The sequence below is a fragment of the Trichechus manatus genome, unplaced genomic scaffold, assembly GCF_000243295.1.
Source record: "Trichechus manatus latirostris isolate Lorelei unplaced genomic scaffold, TriManLat1.0 scaffold00013, whole genome shotgun sequence".
NCBI lineage: Eukaryota > Metazoa > Chordata > Mammalia > Sirenia > Trichechidae > Trichechus > Trichechus manatus.
This window is the reverse complement of record NW_004443949.1, coordinates 29448987-29469218: the sequence shown is the minus strand read 5'-3', so window position 1 is coordinate 29469218 and position 20232 is coordinate 29448987. Positions and strand designations below refer to the sequence as shown.

At 34.7% G+C, this 20232-nt stretch overlaps 1 protein-coding gene across 2 annotated transcripts in view; it reads right to left on the bottom strand.

The window, feature by feature from the left end:
• Nucleotides 1–20232, bottom strand: part of KLHL1 (kelch like family member 1) — a 492649-nt gene that overhangs the window by 284816 nt on the left and 187601 nt on the right. For both annotated transcript variants that reach the window (XM_012554148.1, XM_004371430.2), the window contains one exon: nucleotides 9360–9496. In XM_012554148.1, coding sequence (XP_012409602.1) covers nucleotides 9360–9496 — 137 coding nt within the window. The remainder of the gene's footprint in view (nucleotides 1–9359; nucleotides 9497–20232) is intronic.

The following is a 20232-nucleotide window of genomic DNA, read 5'->3' as shown; positions in this document are numbered from 1 at the left end:
TGGAGCAGGAGAAAGGTGGGGTGCAGAACTCAAATTCTAGTAAGAAGACCAGACTTAATGGCCTGACTGAGACTGGAGGAACCCCGGTAAGCACGGCCCCTGGATTCTCTATCATCCCAGAACTAAAACAATTTCCGAGGCCAACTCTTCACACAGGGATTATACTGGACTGTGGGACATAAAGTGATACTCGTGAGGAGTGTGCCCCTTAGCTCAAGTAGATACAAGAGACGAAACGGGCAGCTTCTGTCCAGAGGTGAGACGGGAAGGCAGAGAGGGTTAGGAGCTGGTTGAATGGACATGAGGAATCAGGGGTGGAAAGGAGGAGTGTGCTGTCACAGTATGGGGAGAGCAATGGGTCACATAACTATATATAAATTTTTGTATGGGAGACTAACTTAAAATGTAAACTTCATTTGAACTACAACAATTTAAAAAATTTATTAAAAAATGAAAATATTAAATATTAAATGAGTGCAAAGTGTCGTTTACATTTCTCCTTATAAGTTTAAACTTCCGCTACTAGTCTTTAGAATTCAGTTATTGATTTTTGATTTTGCATTATGCCTTGCTTTTACCGTCCCACTCATGTCTCCAGAGAAGAAGAAGAGATGGGGTTGGCCAAATACATCAGAGTAGTGTGAATGGCATTTGGTGAAAATATTTTCTCCGATTGAGGAATATGAGAAGAATGCAAGTTCAAGCATATAGTCCAAAAGAGTCAGAGATCAAGATATTCCTCCAGGAAATCTTGAGCCTGATATCTATCCACTTATGACCAAAACCAGTTTTCCTTTTGAATAGTGCTGACACCCTTCAGCTGAGATAGACAAAGCATTTGAAATTAAAATGCTTAGTGTAATTATTATAAAATCCCTTTTCCTAGGATGAATTGGAAGTAAACTCCTCAATAAAGATAGAAAGCCAGGCAAAATATTAATATATGGAAGTTTTACAGGTTCAGAAGCATACAGTGACAGGGTTTTTTTCCGTTAGTTTTTTGTTTTGTTTTTCCTCCTATACTATTTTTTTTCTCTTTTTTTTTTTTTTAATTGTACTTCAGGTGAAGCCTTACAGAACAAATAGTTTCTCATGAAACAGTAGTACACATATTGTTTTATGACATTGGTTAACAGCCCCACAACATGTCAACCCTCTCCCTTCTCGAACTTTTTTTTTGGTGGAAATATACATAGCCGAAGATACACCATTTCAAAAATTTCTACAGGCACAGTTCAGTGACATCGACTATGCTCTTTCAATTGTGCTGCTATTCTCACTTTAGATGAAGGCTTACAGAACAAAATAGTTTCTCATTTAAGAGTTAGTACACATGTTGCCCTATGACAATGGTTAACAACCTCACAACACATCAACACTATCCTTACTCAACCTTGGGTTCCCTATCACCAGCTTCCTTGTCCCCTTCTGCCTTCTGGCCCTTGTCCCTGGACTGCTGTGCCTCATTAGTCCCATTTGGTTTTATGGGGCTGTCCACTCCCAGGCTGAATGGTGAACCTCAGAGACGACTTCACCACTGAGCTAAAAGGGTGTCTGGGGCCTCCTCCTATACTATTTGAAAATAATGCTATATCTATGAAATTTTCAATGGAAACTATTGATAAATAGTCAAAACTGAAGAAAAAAATAATATTTTTAAATGTTAAAAAGCAAAGATGTCACTTTGAGGACTAAGGTGTGCCTGACCCAAGCCATAATGTTTTCATTCACCTCATATGCATGAGAAAGATGGACAACAAATAAGGAAGACCAAAGAAGAACTGATGCCTTTGGTTTATGATATCGGCAAAGAATATTGAATATGTCATGGACTGCCAAAAAGCACAAACTAATCTCTCTTTAAAGAAGTACAGCCAGAATGCTCCTTGGAAGCAAGGATGGCAAGACTTTGTCTCATATACTTTGGACATGTAATGAGGAGGGACCAGTCCCTGGAGAAGGATATCATGCTTGATGAGGTAGAGGGTCAGGGAAAAACATGAAGACCTTGGACGAGATAAATTGACACAATGGCTGCAACAGTGGGCTCAAGCATAACAATCACTGTGAGGATGGCTCAGGACTGAGCAGTGTTTTGTTCTGTTTTGCGTAGGGTCGCTATGCGTTGGAATTTACTGGATGGCGCCGAGCAACAACATGACATATACCCTGCACAGCTGGTATGGTGATGTGTGATATGGTTCCTGCCTTCCTAGCACCCAAAGCAGATAGAAATGTAAACAATTACAAGATTGAGAACAACAATAAAATTAAAATAAAAGAAGATTTTCTAAGGAAGCAAAGCTTTTTAAGATGAGACCTGAGAGATTTTCCTTACGTGGAAATGCAGAAAGTAAATGTGATTATAGTATTCCCCTACAGATATAAATATTGTTTCACATAGCTATTTCTTTTAGTGTCCTTCTATGAAATTTCAGTGTGTAAGCCAAAATAAATTTTAATAACAAAAACTAAAATTTTGTACAATATTTACAAAATATATATTTTTTATTATTTATTTTGATACACAATATTTCACAAATTAGTTTCATAAGAATTATTCAGTCTCACACACACAGGTTTTCTTGGTAAAATAATGAAAATATAAGGCTATAGTCACAATATACAACTGATTTTACTGATTTTATTTTTGTTTTTTTTCCTTACTGATTATATAGGTTGTTTCAGCATCCTATAAAAATTGCTTAAATCAGTATTTCTAATTAATGAGTAACAATAATAAATACAAACAGTCTTTAATGGCTCAATTTCTTAAATGGAGAACAGAATTTTGCCATCTAGAAAAAGTCTCAAGTTTTAAAACTAATATTCTGCTAATGTGCTTGCATAATTCATGCCACTTGAATTGAACCAGTAATAAAAATGAAACAATAATTTACTTTTAATTACAACAAAAAATTCTGAAGGGAGTTTAGATGGTAAAGTCCAGGCTGAATATATTGAGATATACATTTTAACATTAAAGCAGGACGTTAAACATCTCTACTCTTAGGTCAGTGTTTCTATTTCATTCAAATATTTGGCAGTAAGCAGAAGCTACCTCATCTTTCCTTAGCATGTACTAAGACTTTAATTAAGTTCAGTGGCACACAAACCCTTTTTTTATAAGGGAGTTAACTCTTCATGATGATTTAACGTTTGCCATTTGGCAGTTTAATTTTCTACCTCTCTTCTTAATACTACAGCTAGATAGACGGCTTCCTTTATTTAAATCTTGTCCTTATCAGTTCTCTACAGGACCTGCTACTTTACTAGTAAGCCTGAAATTCCATCTCCTATATTTGTTAGAACTTTATTTCCTTTTGCATTAATGAACACAGTATACTTTCAAGTGTGTCAGCATACTAGGGACTACGTAAGGGATAAACCAGTGGCACAGGGAGGGTAACAAGCGCCCAGGGGCTATCTCGAAGTGTGCCCCTCCCCTCCGGCCTTGTTGACCAGGATTAGGGGGTTGTGATTCCCAGGCCTGCCTTGTCTGGTGCCACCTTGGACTTGCACGAGAGGCTAGTGCCCCTCTGTGTCCTCTCCATGTATCTGAAATAAACAAGGAGGGAATTTTGGTCATTCTGAAAGCAACCTTAAAATAGAGTGGTCCCGAGGGCTTTGTTTTCATATATATTTCCTCTTTTATTTTCACAATGTGATCATCAGTGTTTGGCTAGACCTGAAATTCCACAATACATAAGCAAAATAAACTTATTAGCTTCAAAATGTGTTTTGTACCATTCTCTAATGAGGAAATACTATTAGGCTTTGTGATAAAAAATTATTATTTTTATTTTGAAAGAAGATATCAATGTAGTTATTATAAACCCTAAATTGAAGTATTTCTTAAAATCAGGAACTGTGCTTAATTCAGCATGTTGTTTCCCAGAGCCTATCAAGGGGCATAACACATAGTAGCCATGTAATAAAACTTGAGTGTTGTCTTAGGCTGGGTTCTCTAGAGAAGTAAAACCAGTAAAGCCTGTAAATACATGCGTAGAGAGATTTATATCAAAGAAACAGCTCATGCAATCATAGAGGATGGAACATTCCAAGTTTGTGGACTAGAATAGAGGTTTCTCCCAATTCATGTAGCCACACGGGCTGGTGAACCCAAGACTGGCAGGTCGGAAAGCAGGGCCCCGCTTACAGGTTGTGAAGATCAATGAATCCCAAGCTAGGCAGATAAGCTGATAGCTCAAGTCCCAAGAACCAGAGATCAGACAAATGTGAGGCAGCCGCAGGGTCCAGAGCGAGCAAAAAGCCAGAACATCTGCTTATATTTGGATGCAGGCCACACCCCAAGGAAACTCCCTTTCAACTGATTGGCTACTCACAGCAGATTCAATCATTAGAGTGATCACATATAAACACTGTGAATCATGGCCCAGCCAAGTTGACACAGTCTTAACCATCACAAGTGTCATTTAGCACATTCATAGGACAAGGACAACTAGGCATTAATGTACTTAAATTGTCAGGTACCATTGCTACCTGTAGTGAACAAGCATTAGATTGGAAGGATGTTTGAACCAAACCTGCAGAGAGCCACTCTATAGCAATATGGAAGTCAACTTTAGCTACTCTAACTATTTTGAGGGCAAGACAGTCAAAAGTCACTCCAATAAACTGTCATAACTAGTAGTTTACAAATAGGCAGCCATATGGTAGATAAAAAGGCATGTGCTTTATATTCTGACATTAATATGCAGTAACAGAGCCAACATTTTAACATTCCTCTTTCTCAGATTTCTTTACCTCACTGACAGGGCTAGACTAGAAACTTTGTTCTTGTTGTTAGCTGCCAAGGAGTCAGCACTGAGACATGGCAACCCCATGCACAACAAAAGGAAATGCTGCCCAGACCTGTGCCATTCCCATTGTCTGTTGTAGAGCAGACCATTGTGATTGATAGCATTTTCATTGGCTGAATTTTGGAAGTAGATCACCAGATCTTTCTTTTCTCAGAGCTTTCATTCTAGTCTGTCATAGTCTGGAAGCTCATAGCAACATGCAAGCTTCCACTGACAGACAGGTAGGTTACACATGGGGTGCATTCATCATAAATGGAACTCAGCTCTCTTGCACGGAAGGCAAGAATTCTACCACTGAAACACCGTTGCTCTTAAGCAATGAAAAAAATTGTCCCTTCATATTATTTCAAAGGAGACCAAGAAGGTCCTTATTTGTTGTTCTCATGATCTTATCAGTACTTATTTGAAATAGCAGATATATAATTCTAAAAACAAATACAAAAAAAAACTATCTTTGGTGCTTCTGCTTTTCACTACAGACTTAAATAAATAATAAAACATTCCTCTGTAAAATGTAAAATACTCAGTTTGGAATTTCTAAAGTTCTACACATCTCTAGGAGCCCTGGTGGTGCAGCGGTTAGAGCCATGGCTACTAACCAAAAGGTCAGTGGTTCAAATCCACCAGCTGCTCCTTGGAAACCTTATGGAGCAGCTCTGTTCTGTCCTATAGGGTCCTATGAGACGGAATTGACTCGACGGCAAGGGGTTCAGTTTTCTTTTATACATCTCTGACTTTCCAAATGATTTGAAAATAAAGTGCTGCAAAACTGTAAAGCATCATTATTCCTTTTCTTCTCTGACTCCCTGCTTTAGAAGATATTCTGTAGAATCACTTCAGTGCACCCTTGCCTTCACTGATGCCAAATCAAAGATATTATTGCAAATTTAGAGAACAATATCCCAGGTCTCTATTTCCAGGTCAGTTAACTACAGTACAGAGACTCTGCTACATATAGGCAAATGTTTAAGAGATTGATTTTAGGTTATTTTAACACTACACAATGGCTAATAGTGTCAAGAGGATAGCAATGCATAGATGTCACTACTTTTGAAAACAAAAATAGACTTTTCACTTTGTCCTGGTCCAATAATTCTATTTCTTATCAGCTTTGTTTAAAGGTTTACGTCATTTTCATCTTTATCCGTCCTGCTTAAACTTGTATTTTACTGCCTCCTGGTACCTGGCCTGACCCTCTTCATATAATATGTGCTCAAATATTGTGAACTTTATTATAGTTTGATTTTGAAAAATTGACATGCGACCTTATAAATACATATTCTCCTTGATTATAATTAAATATTCAAACTCTAAATTTAAGACATTGATTGTGAAAGGGCACTAATTTATACCACACACAGTTGCTTAAATGGACCTGTGCTCTCTATGAATGCCTAAGATCACATTCAGATTTCCTAGTGAAAAACTGTAAAGAAAATCTAATACAAAGTTTTAAAAGAAGACATTTTGAACATGATTCAAAGTCAAATGAAGAATGAAGAAAAGTGACCTCATATTAGATCTACTACTATATCTAACACCAGTATACGTTTTCATTTCCTTTCCATTTCTGAGCTACTAGTGTGAAAATTTTACCTTATGGTGTCTATTATGTTAAATAAATCTCATTTTAGTATTTCAATAAGGTGTCACTTTTATAATTATATCTTTACACTTATACTAGCAAGAATGTTTACTTTTGTTGACAGACCTGTTTTTCTTTATTCTATTTACATATATCTATATATTCTCTTTTTTCACTATTATATCCTTTTCCTTAAAAAAAAAAAAAAAATTCTTCTTCCCTTTGAGCTGTTACCATCAGTGCCCTCACCCTTTGGTACAGGTTCACTCTTTCCAGTTACCAGAAAAAAAATTATCTAAATATTTGCTTTAGTTCTTATGGAAACTCTAACAGGTCTCTGATCCCATTCCTCCTCGCTCAGATCTGCTAGACTAGGGAAAGAAGGGGTGAGTTGGAAGGGTGTTTCCCAAGTCTTACTACACGTTTGTACTAAATGAAATTAGGTGATTAACCTTTCTTCATATCAAAGATTATTAAACTCTCTGATAATTGAAGGAGCTCTGGTGGCTCAACGGTTAAGTGCTTGGCTGGTAATCGAAAAAATCAGCAGGTTTGAACCCATGAGCTGCTCTGTGGGAGAAAAGACCGAGCGATCTGTTTCTGTAAAGATGATAGCCTAGGGTACCCTGTGGGGATGTTCTACTCTGTTCTGTAGCATCACCATAAGTAGGAATCGACCTGACAGCACACAACAACGTGATTACTGAAGCTTATCTTAGTCAAAAATTCACTCCAAACAGCTGTATACACTCATTCTTTTCTTTAATTTCTAAATTAATGAAATAAATTAGCTAAACATGGTTATTTCAAACCTTGCAAGCTTTCCAGAACTCATGGAAATATACCTCTTTAAAATTTTTTAAATACTCTGACCCATTGAATACATTGCTTCTACAGCTATTAGTTAACTACCAAATCTTGACATAGTTGACCCTTCTTGGGTTCTCCAAAGCCTTTTGAGCCTCCAAACTTAAGTAAATATCCCCAAATGGCTAACATTCTACCTATCTTTCTGCTCATTCATTTTCCCCTCCTCTATATCTGAATACTTTTATTTTTAGCTTCTAGAAAGGAAAATCTTAGAGATCAGCTAGCTAGCTAAATAGACAGATATAAGAATATCTATCCTATTTTTCCCTTTTTGATATCATTGCTCATTTGATCTCTTCTATTGTTACAATTTCTTACATTGTATACAGCAAAAGACAAATTAATAGAATTAATTTCCTTGTCTAGCACATTTCGGTAAATTAACAATTAGAAAGTTATCAAGCAATAGGGAGATAAGGGCATTGGAGCAAAGGCCAAAGTGACAGTGGCAGCTGAGAGTAGCACTGGATCCCACCTGCCCTCTAAAAAGCACAGCCCAAATCTGGGTCATTATATTCAGCAGGGAGCTTTAAAACACCTTCTAACCTTGTGCACACGATGCTGAATGTCTTTTGACCTAATTTTACACACAAGAAACGCAAGGCTGCCAGGGCATGGAGGCTCTAAGTGTTGGCTCTAAGCCTTTACATTGCTGGAGGATTCCTAAAATGTTAGCTTTTTCATGAGTCTTCTCCTTCCAGGAAACAATAAATTGGTTATGTTTGCTGTCTCTTGGCTCAGAGGCCAATGTTCCTTTTATATTAGTTTTTCAGCTTATATCCAAATTGAAATATTATTTAAAGATTACTGAAGCCTAAACATCTTTAGGTCTTTCCATCACCATTGCTGCTTTGAGATTCAGCACCCAACTGAATATTTCAGCGTGGATATTTTCCTTTGCAAAGAAGTTTAATTTACTGGTATTAGTTTAGTATTTGCAAACTCCTGTCTGTGCTAAACCTAATCTTAGCAAAGCTTAGCAAAGCTCCAGGGCCTTTTGGTTCCAGAGGCTGATCTTCACAATACAATCTCTTATTTCCCTCTTACCAGAAATGCTGAGAACACACAACTGTTTCAACAAGGCAACTACTGATTTGATAATCAGGCCCTAATTTTCCATCCTCTCCTCATCTCACACCATGGTCGAGGGTTCAGCCAACATGAACCACATGCCATTTCTAAAAGAATATTACAGCAAACAAACCACAACCCATGCTATCTATTCTCACTACTCTCACAATATTTCATAATATCTCCCCTTTTTCTATCAGGAAGACAGTTATAAAACTCTTTCTTATATTGAAGAGTTAGTAAAATATTTCTAATGAATCTAAGCCAAGATGCACTGAGCAACAGATTTTATGCCCCCTAACTCCCGTTTAACATTTGGCCCTGTATCATATTTATTCCTGTGTCTAACTCTTCTCTCCACTAGAGGGCAAGTGACATGGCCTATTAGTTAATTTATTCTCCGGAGCTATAGCTAATACTTTAGATTAAACCTCATTCAATAAATGTTTGTTAAATTGACAAAATTATCTGAGTGTGCTAAAGTAGAAAACGTCAACATAGTAGATTAGACAATAAGAGCTTCAAAACCAGTCATTTTCCGGTTCACCTAAGTCTGACAAGTCCACACTAAATGTGCTGTTAATGTTTTATCATTTAAATCACATATTCCAGGGAAATAAGAGTTACTTGATCCCAGGATTTCCAAAATTAGTGTCTATTTCCCTTTCCACTGCTCTAAGTATGCACGTAAAAAATTCCTAATTATTAATATCCTCCCTGCCTCTCCCAAGCTCATTCACTCAACTATTTATTTATTTTCATGATCCAGTTTATTTCCATTGTGGAAGGGAATAAAGTACATGTATAAACATATACATGCTTTGTGATTTCAGTGAGAAAAAGAAATGTTAATCTTATTATCGACCCATTACATAGTCTTTCAACTGACAAAATGGAAAATATAGGCTAGGATTATGATTTTTTTTTAACCTTTAAAACTTTTATTTAAAGGAAATGAGCTGAAATTCTCAATAAAACATCACCGTTATGTTATAATTCATTTACAGTACCTGTATATGCAAATTGGACAAGGTCCCAGAGGGCATTGGGGTCTATGCCTTCCATCTTGATCTCTTCTTGCTTGGCTTCACATACATCACTTGTAAACATGGCCGCAAAGTAGTCGGAGACTGAACTCAGAACCAGCCTGAAAGAGTCACAGGATCTAATTTAGGCCATGAATGTAATAATAAAAATTACAAGTATCAGTCAGAATGCAGTAGAGAAGACAAAACCAATCAATCAGTCAGTATATTTATTTATGTATTGCCTTATGGATTTTACTTTTAAAAACTGATTTAGGAAGCTCTGTTACATTCTTTGGTCTCAAAACCTTCTCCTAAGTTTTCTGCTATAATTTTTAATGCTTTTCCTTTCCCACTTAGGATTCAATTTTATTTTTATCTACATAATGACCCACTTTTTACAGTACTATCGACTAAAGAATCTGATTTTTCTCAATTAATTATGGAGCTACGTTTATCATGTACTTGAGTCCTGAGGGTGTATTAACATATCTTTGAGATATCTATAATTTTTTTTGTTTATTGTATTTGCCTGTTTTTGTGCCAATACAATATTCTTTTTTATGTGATTCTAAATATGTCTTTATAATCAATGAGGCATTTTTTTTTTAATTTAACTAATAGACTTTTAATAGACTTTTACTCTTTTAAATACACTTTAGAGTAAGTAAGTTATCTAAGATAATTCAAGTATAATTTAATGGGAGTACACTGTTTTTCTGATTTAATTGGTGGAGGATCAACGCATTTGTTATAGAAAGCCATTCTAAGAGTATTATGGAATTTCTCTTCATTTTTTTCAGGTTAGCTTTTCTATCCTTTACTAGAATTTAAAAATTTTTCCCATAATTGCCTTGTGTATTCTTGGTTTATTTACATTATAGTTTTGTTATTGTTGTGTATAGTATCTTTTTTTAAAATTTCCTCCTTTAAGTCTATTTTCTTCTTGTTTTTTTTGTTGGTTTAGAATTCATTGGTGAGACTGTCATTGGTCCAACTTATATCTAGCATATCTGTAGAATGATTTTACTTGTTCTACTAATTTGCCTTTTTATTCTTCTGTTTTCCCCCTAGGTAGATGTTTATATCATCTATAAATAATCTCACATTCATCTGTTGCTACACTGCTACATCACCATTTCCTACAACTCTTTTTCTTTCCTTCCTTTATAGCTTCATCTAGGACCTCCAGTGCTGTGTCAATAAGTAGTTGTATTAAGGAGGCATATTTATGTTTTTCTCTATCTTAAAAGGAACAGATCTAAAGTTTCTCCATTCAGTATGATGCTTACTGAGTATATTTGGTATATAAGCTCTATCAAATCAGGAAGACATCTTTAAATTTTAACTTTGCTAAATATTATATAAATGTTAAAATTCATAAGAGTTTTTTTTTTCCTGGATCCAATTTTTGTATCAAAACATGTATTAGAGATTTGTTATTTATCTTTAGAATTTTTGCATCTACAGTGGTAATAGAAATGAACCTATAATTCTCTTTTCTTTTCTTTCCCTTATCTCGTTTTTTAATCAAGATTATACTAGCTTCATAAAATGCACTTGAAGCTTCAACTCTTTTTAATTTTGTGTACCAACTTGCAGAAGAAAGTAAATAATATTTTCTTTAAAATGTTGCAGAACTTACCAGAAAAAAATCTATTATTTGGAGGAAGGGTTGTCTTTCAGTATCATATCAATTAATTAATAACGAGGCTTATTCATGTGCTCTAAGTCTTCTTGTACAAATTTTTACATTTCATATATTTTTAAGAATTTATTTCAAGTTCTAAAATTCACGAATTTATATTGCTATAAAACTTACAATTTTAAATCTCTGTTGAGTTTATAGTTATTTCTCATGAGGTGTTTCACTTGTGCTTTCCTTCCCTCATCTTTTTTTCTTTTTCCCTGATCAATCATGCCAGTGGTCTATTAACTGATCTTTTCAAAGAAATAGCATTTGGTTAAAAATATAATCCATTTTATTAAATTATGTGTCCATTTATATTATCTCACACTTCTCCGATTCCTTGGGTATGTTTTCTTTTGTGCAATGTTTTGCTCAGAAGCTTTAGCTCAGTCGTTTTTAAACTTTCTCTTTTTTTGATATATGCATAAAAATACAAAATTCTTTCTAAGTACTATTTTAGCTGTGTTCCACAAATGTTTATATGTGCAATTTTCTTTAACATTCATTTATTTACATCACTTACTTTTATTTATTAATTTATTTTTAATCAAGTTTAATTCAAAAAATAATTTGGGTAAAGGTTTGGGGTGTAAGTCAATCTCATGTTACTAATTTCTAATTTTATTGCATTATAGTCACAAAATATGTTCTTTCAGATAAAGATTCTTTAAATCCACTGAGGTTTTCCCTATGGCATAATATATGGGCTATTCTGCAAAAGTTTGATATGAAAATTATGCATAGTCTCTAACTGATGTATATAAAGGTCTAAATAAATTTAATAGCTCAAGCTATTTAATCACATTGTTTTTGATCAAGGTCTCCTTAAAAGGTGCGTACTTTAGCATACACTCATGTCCTTTTGCGCTTCTCCTCTCTCTATTCCTTTTTCATATTAATATTGTTTTACCTTTTATTTCTAGGACATTAAGGTCATATTTCTCTTTTTATCCCTCATCTTTTTTTCTTATCCAAGATAACAATAACAATTGTCATGATTATCTCTTACCTCTATTGCAACATCTCCTTTATTTCTAACTCATATTTAATTTTTTTCATAAGTATTTTAATGAGAGTCTTTGTAATTCAAACCTCTTTTGGTCTCATCGGTCTGAGAGTATTTTACTTTCACATTTAAAAGAAAATTTGGTTGAATATAGAAGCTTTTTTTATTATTATTTTTATTATTTTATTTATGTATTTATTTATTGTACTTCAGGTGAAGGCTTATGGAACAAATAGTTTCTCATGAAACAGTAGCACACATATTGTTTTATGACACTGGTTAACAACGCCACAACATGTCAACCCTCCAACTTCTCAACCTTTTTTTTTGGTGAAAATACACATAGCCAAAGATAAACCATTTCACAAATTTCTACATGCCCAGTTCAGTGACATTGACTACACTCTTCGGACTGTGCTGTTATTCTCACTTAAGATGAAGGCTTGCAGAACAAAATAGTTTCTCATTTAACAGTTACTACACGTTTCCCTATGACAATGGTTAACAACCTCACATCAACACTATCCTTACTCAACCTTGGGTTCCCTATCACCGGCTTCCTTGTCCCCTTCTGTCTTCTGGCCTTTGTCACTGGACTACTGTACCTCATTAGTCTCATTTGGTTTTACGGGGCTGTCCACTCCCAGGCTGAACGGTGAACTGTGGAGATAACTTCACCACTGAGCTAAAAGGTTGTCTTTGTCTATACTCTCGAGGTTTCTCCAGTCTCCTTTAGGCCAGTAAATCTGGTCTTTTTTTGTGAGTTGGAATTATATTCTACATCCTTCTCCAGCTCTGTCCAGGACCCTCTGTTGTGATCCTGGTCAGAGCAGTCAGTGGTGGTAGCCAGGCACCATCTAGCTGTACTGGACTCAGTCTGGTGGAGGCCTTGGTAGCTGTGGACAATTAGTCCTTCGGACTAATTTTTTCCTTGTATCCTATTCCCTTCATTCTCCCTTGCTCCCGAAGGGATGAGACCAGTGGAATATCTGAGATGGCCCCTCACAGGCTTTTAAGACCCCAGACACTACTCGCTAAGGTAGAATGTAGAGCATTGTCTTTATAAGCTGTGTCATGCCAATTGAGCTAGATGTTCCCCGAGACCATGGTCCCCACAGCCCTCCATCCAGCATGAATATAGAAGTTTTGACTCCTAGTCGGCTTGTAAACATTATTCCATTACGTTCTTGCATTCAGGACTGCTTGGAGATACCTGATATCAATCTGATTCTTGCCCTTCTTGGTAAAAAAAAAAAAAAAAAAAAGTACGCAAGACCTGGAGATAAGGCAAGGGGAGATTATTTCTAGAAAAGGAGAAGGATTAAGAAAAAAGGAAGCAAGAAAGAAAACTGTAGGATCTTGAAAAATAACACAGAACCAATAACCACCACCACCATGAAGAACAACAAATTATCCAGTAGAGAAAGCGTACTTCATTACATGAACACGAAGAGAAAGATCCTGAACTAGAAATCTTGCAATTGTTGTTGTTCTTAGTTGTTGTTGCGTCAATTCCAACTCATGGTGATCCCACATGTGCAGAGTAGAACTGCTCCATAGGGTTTTCAAGGCTGTGACCATTTGGAATCAGATCACCACACCTGTCTTCTGAGGCCCTCTGGGTTGGTTCGAACTGCTAACATTTCAGCTAGTAGTTGAGGGCTTAACTGTTCATATCACCCAGGGACTCCAAAATCTTGTAAACTATCCCAAAACATCTAGCTATCTCAACAAAATATATAAAGGTGTCTTTATTTTCTCCTGTTTCCATTGCTGACAAGTCGATTCCAACTCATAGTGACCTTATATGACAGAGTAAACCCACCTCATAGAGTTTCCAAGTCTGTAAATCTTTACAAAAGCTGACTGCCACATCTTTTTCCTGAAGAGCAGCTGGTGAACTGCTGACTTTTTGGTTAGTATCTGAGTGCTTAACCACTGCTCCAAAAATTACTCCCTAAAACTAACCATATATTAGAAGAAATAAAAAACACAACTTTCCAAAAAAATTAAATATTCACTAATACCTAAAAGCTGTTGCTTTTTGGTTAAGACCTATATGCTGTTGAGATTACTGGATAGCTATTTGGAAAAGGATTAAATCAGATCTACATGTCACAATGTACAGAAGAATAAACTCCAAATGGATATAGAGCAAGAAATGATCAAAATCCAGATATAATAAAAGATTGGTGAATTTGACTACATAAAAATCAAAACTTTTTGCATGTCAGAAAATACTATATGGTCAGTCAAAAGTGAAAATATTCCCAAAATATATTACAAATAAAAAGCTAATATCACTAATACACTCTTAAACATGACACTTTTCTGAGTTTAATATATAGTATAATCATAACTTTTGTAACCATATTAATATTTTCATATTTAAAAATATCTACTCAAAAATATTTTGGATAAAATACTAACATATAATACAAAAAGAACTGAGAGACAAAACACTAAAAAGAGAGATATAGATATGAACAAACTACAAAAGACAAATCTGAAAAAATCCACACAAATGGCCTTATATTTATAAAAAAAGTTAAACTTTGCTCAAAAATGAGCACTGTAAATTAAAACTATATTGTCATAGCACTCTTATCTAATAGAATAGCAAAAAAATTAAAAGCTCAAAAGTCTCTCTGTTGGTTAAGGCAGGGCTGCATTATGATTCTTTAGGGACCTTGGCAATTTTGCCTCTTGAGCCCTTTCTGTAAACAAACAAAACAAATGAATAAATAAATAGATAATAAACAATAAATATGATTGCATTGGTTTAAAGATTAATATTATATATAGTGATACAATATATATTAACATACATTCTTTGACTTGAAAGTTCATTTTTTTGGTTGTTCTCTGATTATAAAGGAAATTGAAAAAAATTTTGTGGGCCTTCAAATGTATTCTGAACCTTGGGCACTGTGCCTAATGGATGAACTAAACTTGAGTGAAGCTAAATAGAAAAGGATTTTCTCAGACATTACTGATGGGATTGGAAAACATCACAACCCTTATAAATGGAAATTAACAATAATTAAACTACAGGAAATATTTCCTTTGTCATCGCACTTCTCAAAAAGTAAGTCTGAAAATGTTTCCACTAATACAAATATTAATATTAAATATTAATATTTAATATTAGTAAATATTAATATTAAATGATTCAGGAAGCATCAAAAGAAGATGGAAGGATTCATAGAGGCATTATACTAAAAAGAATTGGTCAACATTCAACCATTTCAAGAGGTAGCATAAGATCAGGAACCGATGGTACTGAAGGAAGAAGTCCAAGCTGTGCTGAAGGCATTGGTGACAAACAAGGCTCTAGGAATTGACGGAGTATCAATTGAGATGTTTCAACATATGGGTGCAGCACTGGAAGTGCTCACTTATCTATGCCAAGAAATTTTGAAGACAGCTACCTGGCCAACCAACCAGAAGAGATCCATATTTATGCCTATTCCCAAAAAAGGTGATCTAACCGAATGCAGAAATTATCGGAAATATCATTAATATTACACACAAGTAAAATTTTGCTGAAGATCATTCAAAAGCCACTGCAGGAGTATATTGACAGGGAACTGCCAGAAATTCAGGTCAGATTCAGAAGAGGACATGGAACCAAGGATATCATTGCTGATGTCAAATGGATCCTGGCTGAAAGCAGAGAATACCAGAAATACTTTTACCTGTGTTTTATTGACTATGCAAAGGCATTAGACTACGTGGATCATAAGAAATTATGGATACAATTGGGAATAATGGGAGTTGCAGAACACTTAATTGTGCCCGTGAGGAACCTGTACATAGATCAAGAGGCAGCTGTTCAAACAGAATAAGGTGATACTGTATGGTTTAAAGTCAGGAAAGATGTGCATCAGGGTTATATCCTTTCACCATACCTATTCAATCTGTATGCTGAGCAAATAATCTGAGAAACTGGATTATATGAAGAAGAATGGGGTATGGGGATTGAAGGAAGACTCATTAACAACCTGCAATATGCAGATGACACAATCTTGCTTACTGAAAGTGAAGAGGACTTGAAGCACTTGCTGATGAAGATCAAAGACAACAGCCTTCAGTATGGATTACACCTCAACATAAAGAATACGAAAATCCTCACAACTGGACCAATAGTCAACATCATGATAAATGGAGGAAAGACTGAAGTCAAGGATTTAATTTTACTTGGGTCCACAATAAACACCCATGCAAGCGGCAGTCAAGAAATCAAAAGACCCATTGCTCTGGGCCAATTTGCTGCAAAAGATTTCTTTGAAGTGTTGAAAAGCAAATATGTCACCTTGAAGACCAAGGTGCACCTGACACTAGCCATGGTGTTTTCAATTGCCTCATATGCATGCCAAAGCTGGAGGATGCATTCGGACGACCAAAGAAGAATTGATGCCTTTGAATTGCGATGTTGGCAAAGAATATTGAATATACCATGGACTGCCAATAGAACTAACAAATCTGGAAGAAGTACATCCAGAAGGCTCTTCAGAAGCAAGGATGGGGAGACTTCGTCTCATATACTTTGGACATGTTATCATGAGGGATCTGTCCCTGGAGAAGGACATCACGCTTGGTAAAGTACAGGGTCAGTGAAAAAGAGGAAGACCCTCTACGAGATGGCTTCCCACAGTGGCTGCAACAATGGCCTCAAGCATAACAACGACTGTGAGGATGGCATAGGACAGGGCAGTGTTTCGTTCTGTTGTACATAGGGTCCCTATGAGTTGGAACCCGCCTCATGGCACCTACCAACAAAACAACGATACAAAAAATACACTCACACATACACACAGGAGTATTAACTGCATCATTGCTTGTAAATATAAAATACTGAGAAAAAAAAAAAAGCCCATATACTGATTGAATGAACTATGGTACATCCACATATTTATAAAGCAATATTTATAAGAGTTGACATGGAGTGGTTTCCAGGATTATATCTTTAAATAAAGGAAGAAAAATTAAGCATTTATATATATATGTATATACACTAAACTTTGGGTAAGAAAGAACTAAAAAAGGAAAACATGCATGTATTTGCTTATATCTGCAAAAAGAAACCCAGGAAAAATGAATCAGGAACATCTGAGATAATTACTTACAATGGTTGGGTCAAAACAATGAGAAACATGATACTCCTATGAGTACAATGTGTTCTATAGTTTTGACTTTTGTAACTATGTTAATATTTGCATATTTAAAATATCTAGTGATTTGAATTTTTTTTATTTCTATGACTTGAATTCTTTTAACTGAATAGTATAATTACACAGAAAAATACCTTTTTAAAAAAAAAAATTTCTTGATTCCATTTATGTGTGACTTTTTCTCTCAATATAATTATTTTTCAAATTTCCCCATGTTACTGGATATGTCAGTAGCTGATTCATTTTTATTCCTGAGTATTATTGACTGTATGAATATATCATCATATTTTTATCCCTTTTCCTTTTGATAGACATCTTTTTTTCTGCTTCCAGTTTGGGGCTAAAACTGCTAGATATATTCTTGTAAAAGTCTTTTTGTCAATACATGGTTCATTTATCTTGGTCACTGCGTACGTTCAACTTTAAGATAAACTGCTAGATTATTTTCCAAAGCAATTGTTTTATTTATACATTCATCAGCGATGTATGAGCATCCAGTTGTTCTACAACATAGCCAACTCTTGGATTTATCTATCTTTTTAAGTTTAGTTATTCAAGTGTTTATGAAAAAGTATTTTAATTTGCATTTTACTGATGAGTTCTGAGGTTGAATTTTTTTTCTCATGAATTTAATGAGGATTGGTGTACCTTCTTTGGTTAAGTGTCTATTATCCTGTTCTGTCTATTAAAAAAAAAAACTTTGCTTTTCTTTTTTATTACTAAGTTGTAGAAGTTCTACAATATGCAAGTCCTTTGTCAGACTTATATATTGTGACTATTTTCTTCTGCTTTGTGCATAGCTTGCCATTTTCCTTAAGAGCTTTTTTGAAGAGCAAGAGTTTTAAATTTTTGTAAAGTCCAATTTTCTAGTGTTTTCTTTTATGGGCAATCTTTTTTGTTTGTTTGATAGTTTCCTGTCTAAAGTTTCCTTCTTTCAGCAAGGTCACAAACTATTTCACTACGTTTTGTTTCAGAGGTATTATATTTTTGTTTTTGCACTTAAGCTTGTGATCCATAAATGGTGTATGGTAAAAGTCATATTTTGGATATTCATTTTTCTAGGTCAATTGTTGACAAGACAATCATTTTTCCATTAAATTGCCTTGGTGTCTTAGTCAAAAGTCAATAAAGCATTTAAGTGTGGATTTATTTCTGCACTCTATTTTGATCCAGAGGTCTATGTATTTATTCTTATGCCAACAGCAAACTTTCTTTACTGTACTCATAGTAAGTCTTAAAGTCAGGTAGTATAAGTTATCTAAATTCATTCTTTTACAACATTGCTTTAAGTATTCCATATACTTTGCACTTCCTTGTACATTCTACATGCTTGTCAGTTTCCAAAAATCCTTGGTGGGATGTTGATCATGATTACATTGAATTTACATATAAATTTCTAACAAACAGGAAAACTTAATAACACTGAATCTTCCAATCCCTGTCCATCACATAGCCTTCCATTTATTTAGTTCTTTTATTTCTCTCAGAAATACTTTGTACTTCTCAATATAGAGTTCTTCGACTTTTCATCATCCCCAAGTATTTAATGATTTAATCTATTGTAAATAGTATATTTAAAACTGACTTCTGTTTATTAAAAACTAAACCAGACGCATTGCCACTGAGTAAATTCTGACTAATAGAGAACCTCTAGGATATAGTAGAACTGCCCCATAAGGCTTCCAAGGCTGGAAATCTTTATAGAAGTTAGACAGTTAAATCTTTCTCCCATGGAGATGCTGGTGGGTTCAAACTGTTGACCTTTCACTTAGCAGCTGAGCACTCAAAACACTGTGCTACCAGGGCTCCTCAACTGATTATTAGAATATAAAAATGTAATTAATTTTCGAATATTGACCATATATCCTTCAAAATTATTAAATCCGTGATTATTTTTTCTTTTTAGTTTCTTCTGAACAGTATTATCTTCTGCTAATCAAGACAGTTTTACTCGTCCATTTCCAACATTTACACATTTTCTTTTTCTACACTTCATACATTGGCTAGATTCTTCAGTAAATAAAATGCTGACAATGAAACTTGGGAACTGGAATTATTGCCTTTTCCTGATATGGGGTAGAGTAAGGGAGCATTCAGATTTTTTACCATTAAGTGTGATTCTTCCTGTAGGTTTTTTGTATGGGCATTTTATCAGATTGAGAAAATTTAATCTTGAGTTCTTTGAAAGTTATTTCTAACATGAATTATAGCTGAATTTTGTCAAATGCTTTTCCAGGACCTACTGGGGAAATCATATGCTTTTTCTACTTATTCTGTTAATGTGGGGAACTACATTGCTTTATATTTGCATGTTGAAACATCCATTCATTCTTAGGATAAGCAGTGTTAATCATGGTCATTTTTATATACTGAAACATACTGTTAGAATCAATTTATTATTATTTTATTGAATGTTTTTTACACCATAGTTCATGAGTGATATTAATCTGTAATTTTTTTTTTTTTTTCTCTTGCAATATCCTTTTTAGATTTTGGTAGTATGGTAAAGATGGTCTCAAAAAATCTGTTGGGAAATGTTTCCTTCTAAACTTTTTCAAAGTGTTTTTGTGCTATTGTCTTTCCCTAAATGTTTGTTGAGATTTACAAGTGAATCCATCATGCCTGGGGTTTCCTTTGTGGGAAAGTTTTTAATTAAATATTCAATTCCTTTAATAGAAATAAACTCTTCAGATTTCTTCTTGTAAAAAGGTTTGTAAGTTGGGTTTTTCAAAGTTTTGTGATTTTTTTTTAAATGCCGCCTATATTGACATAAAGTTGCTCATAATATCTTCTTATTGCTGTTTTGGTCCTTGGGTGGCACAAATGGTTAGTGCTAAATTACTAGCCTAAAGACTGGTGGTTTGAACCTATCCAGAGGTGCCTTAAAAAACAGCCCTGGTAATTTGCTTCAGAACGGTCATAGCCTTGAAAACCCTATGGAGTAGTTCTACTCTGCATATATGCAGTTGACAACAACTAACAATGTTG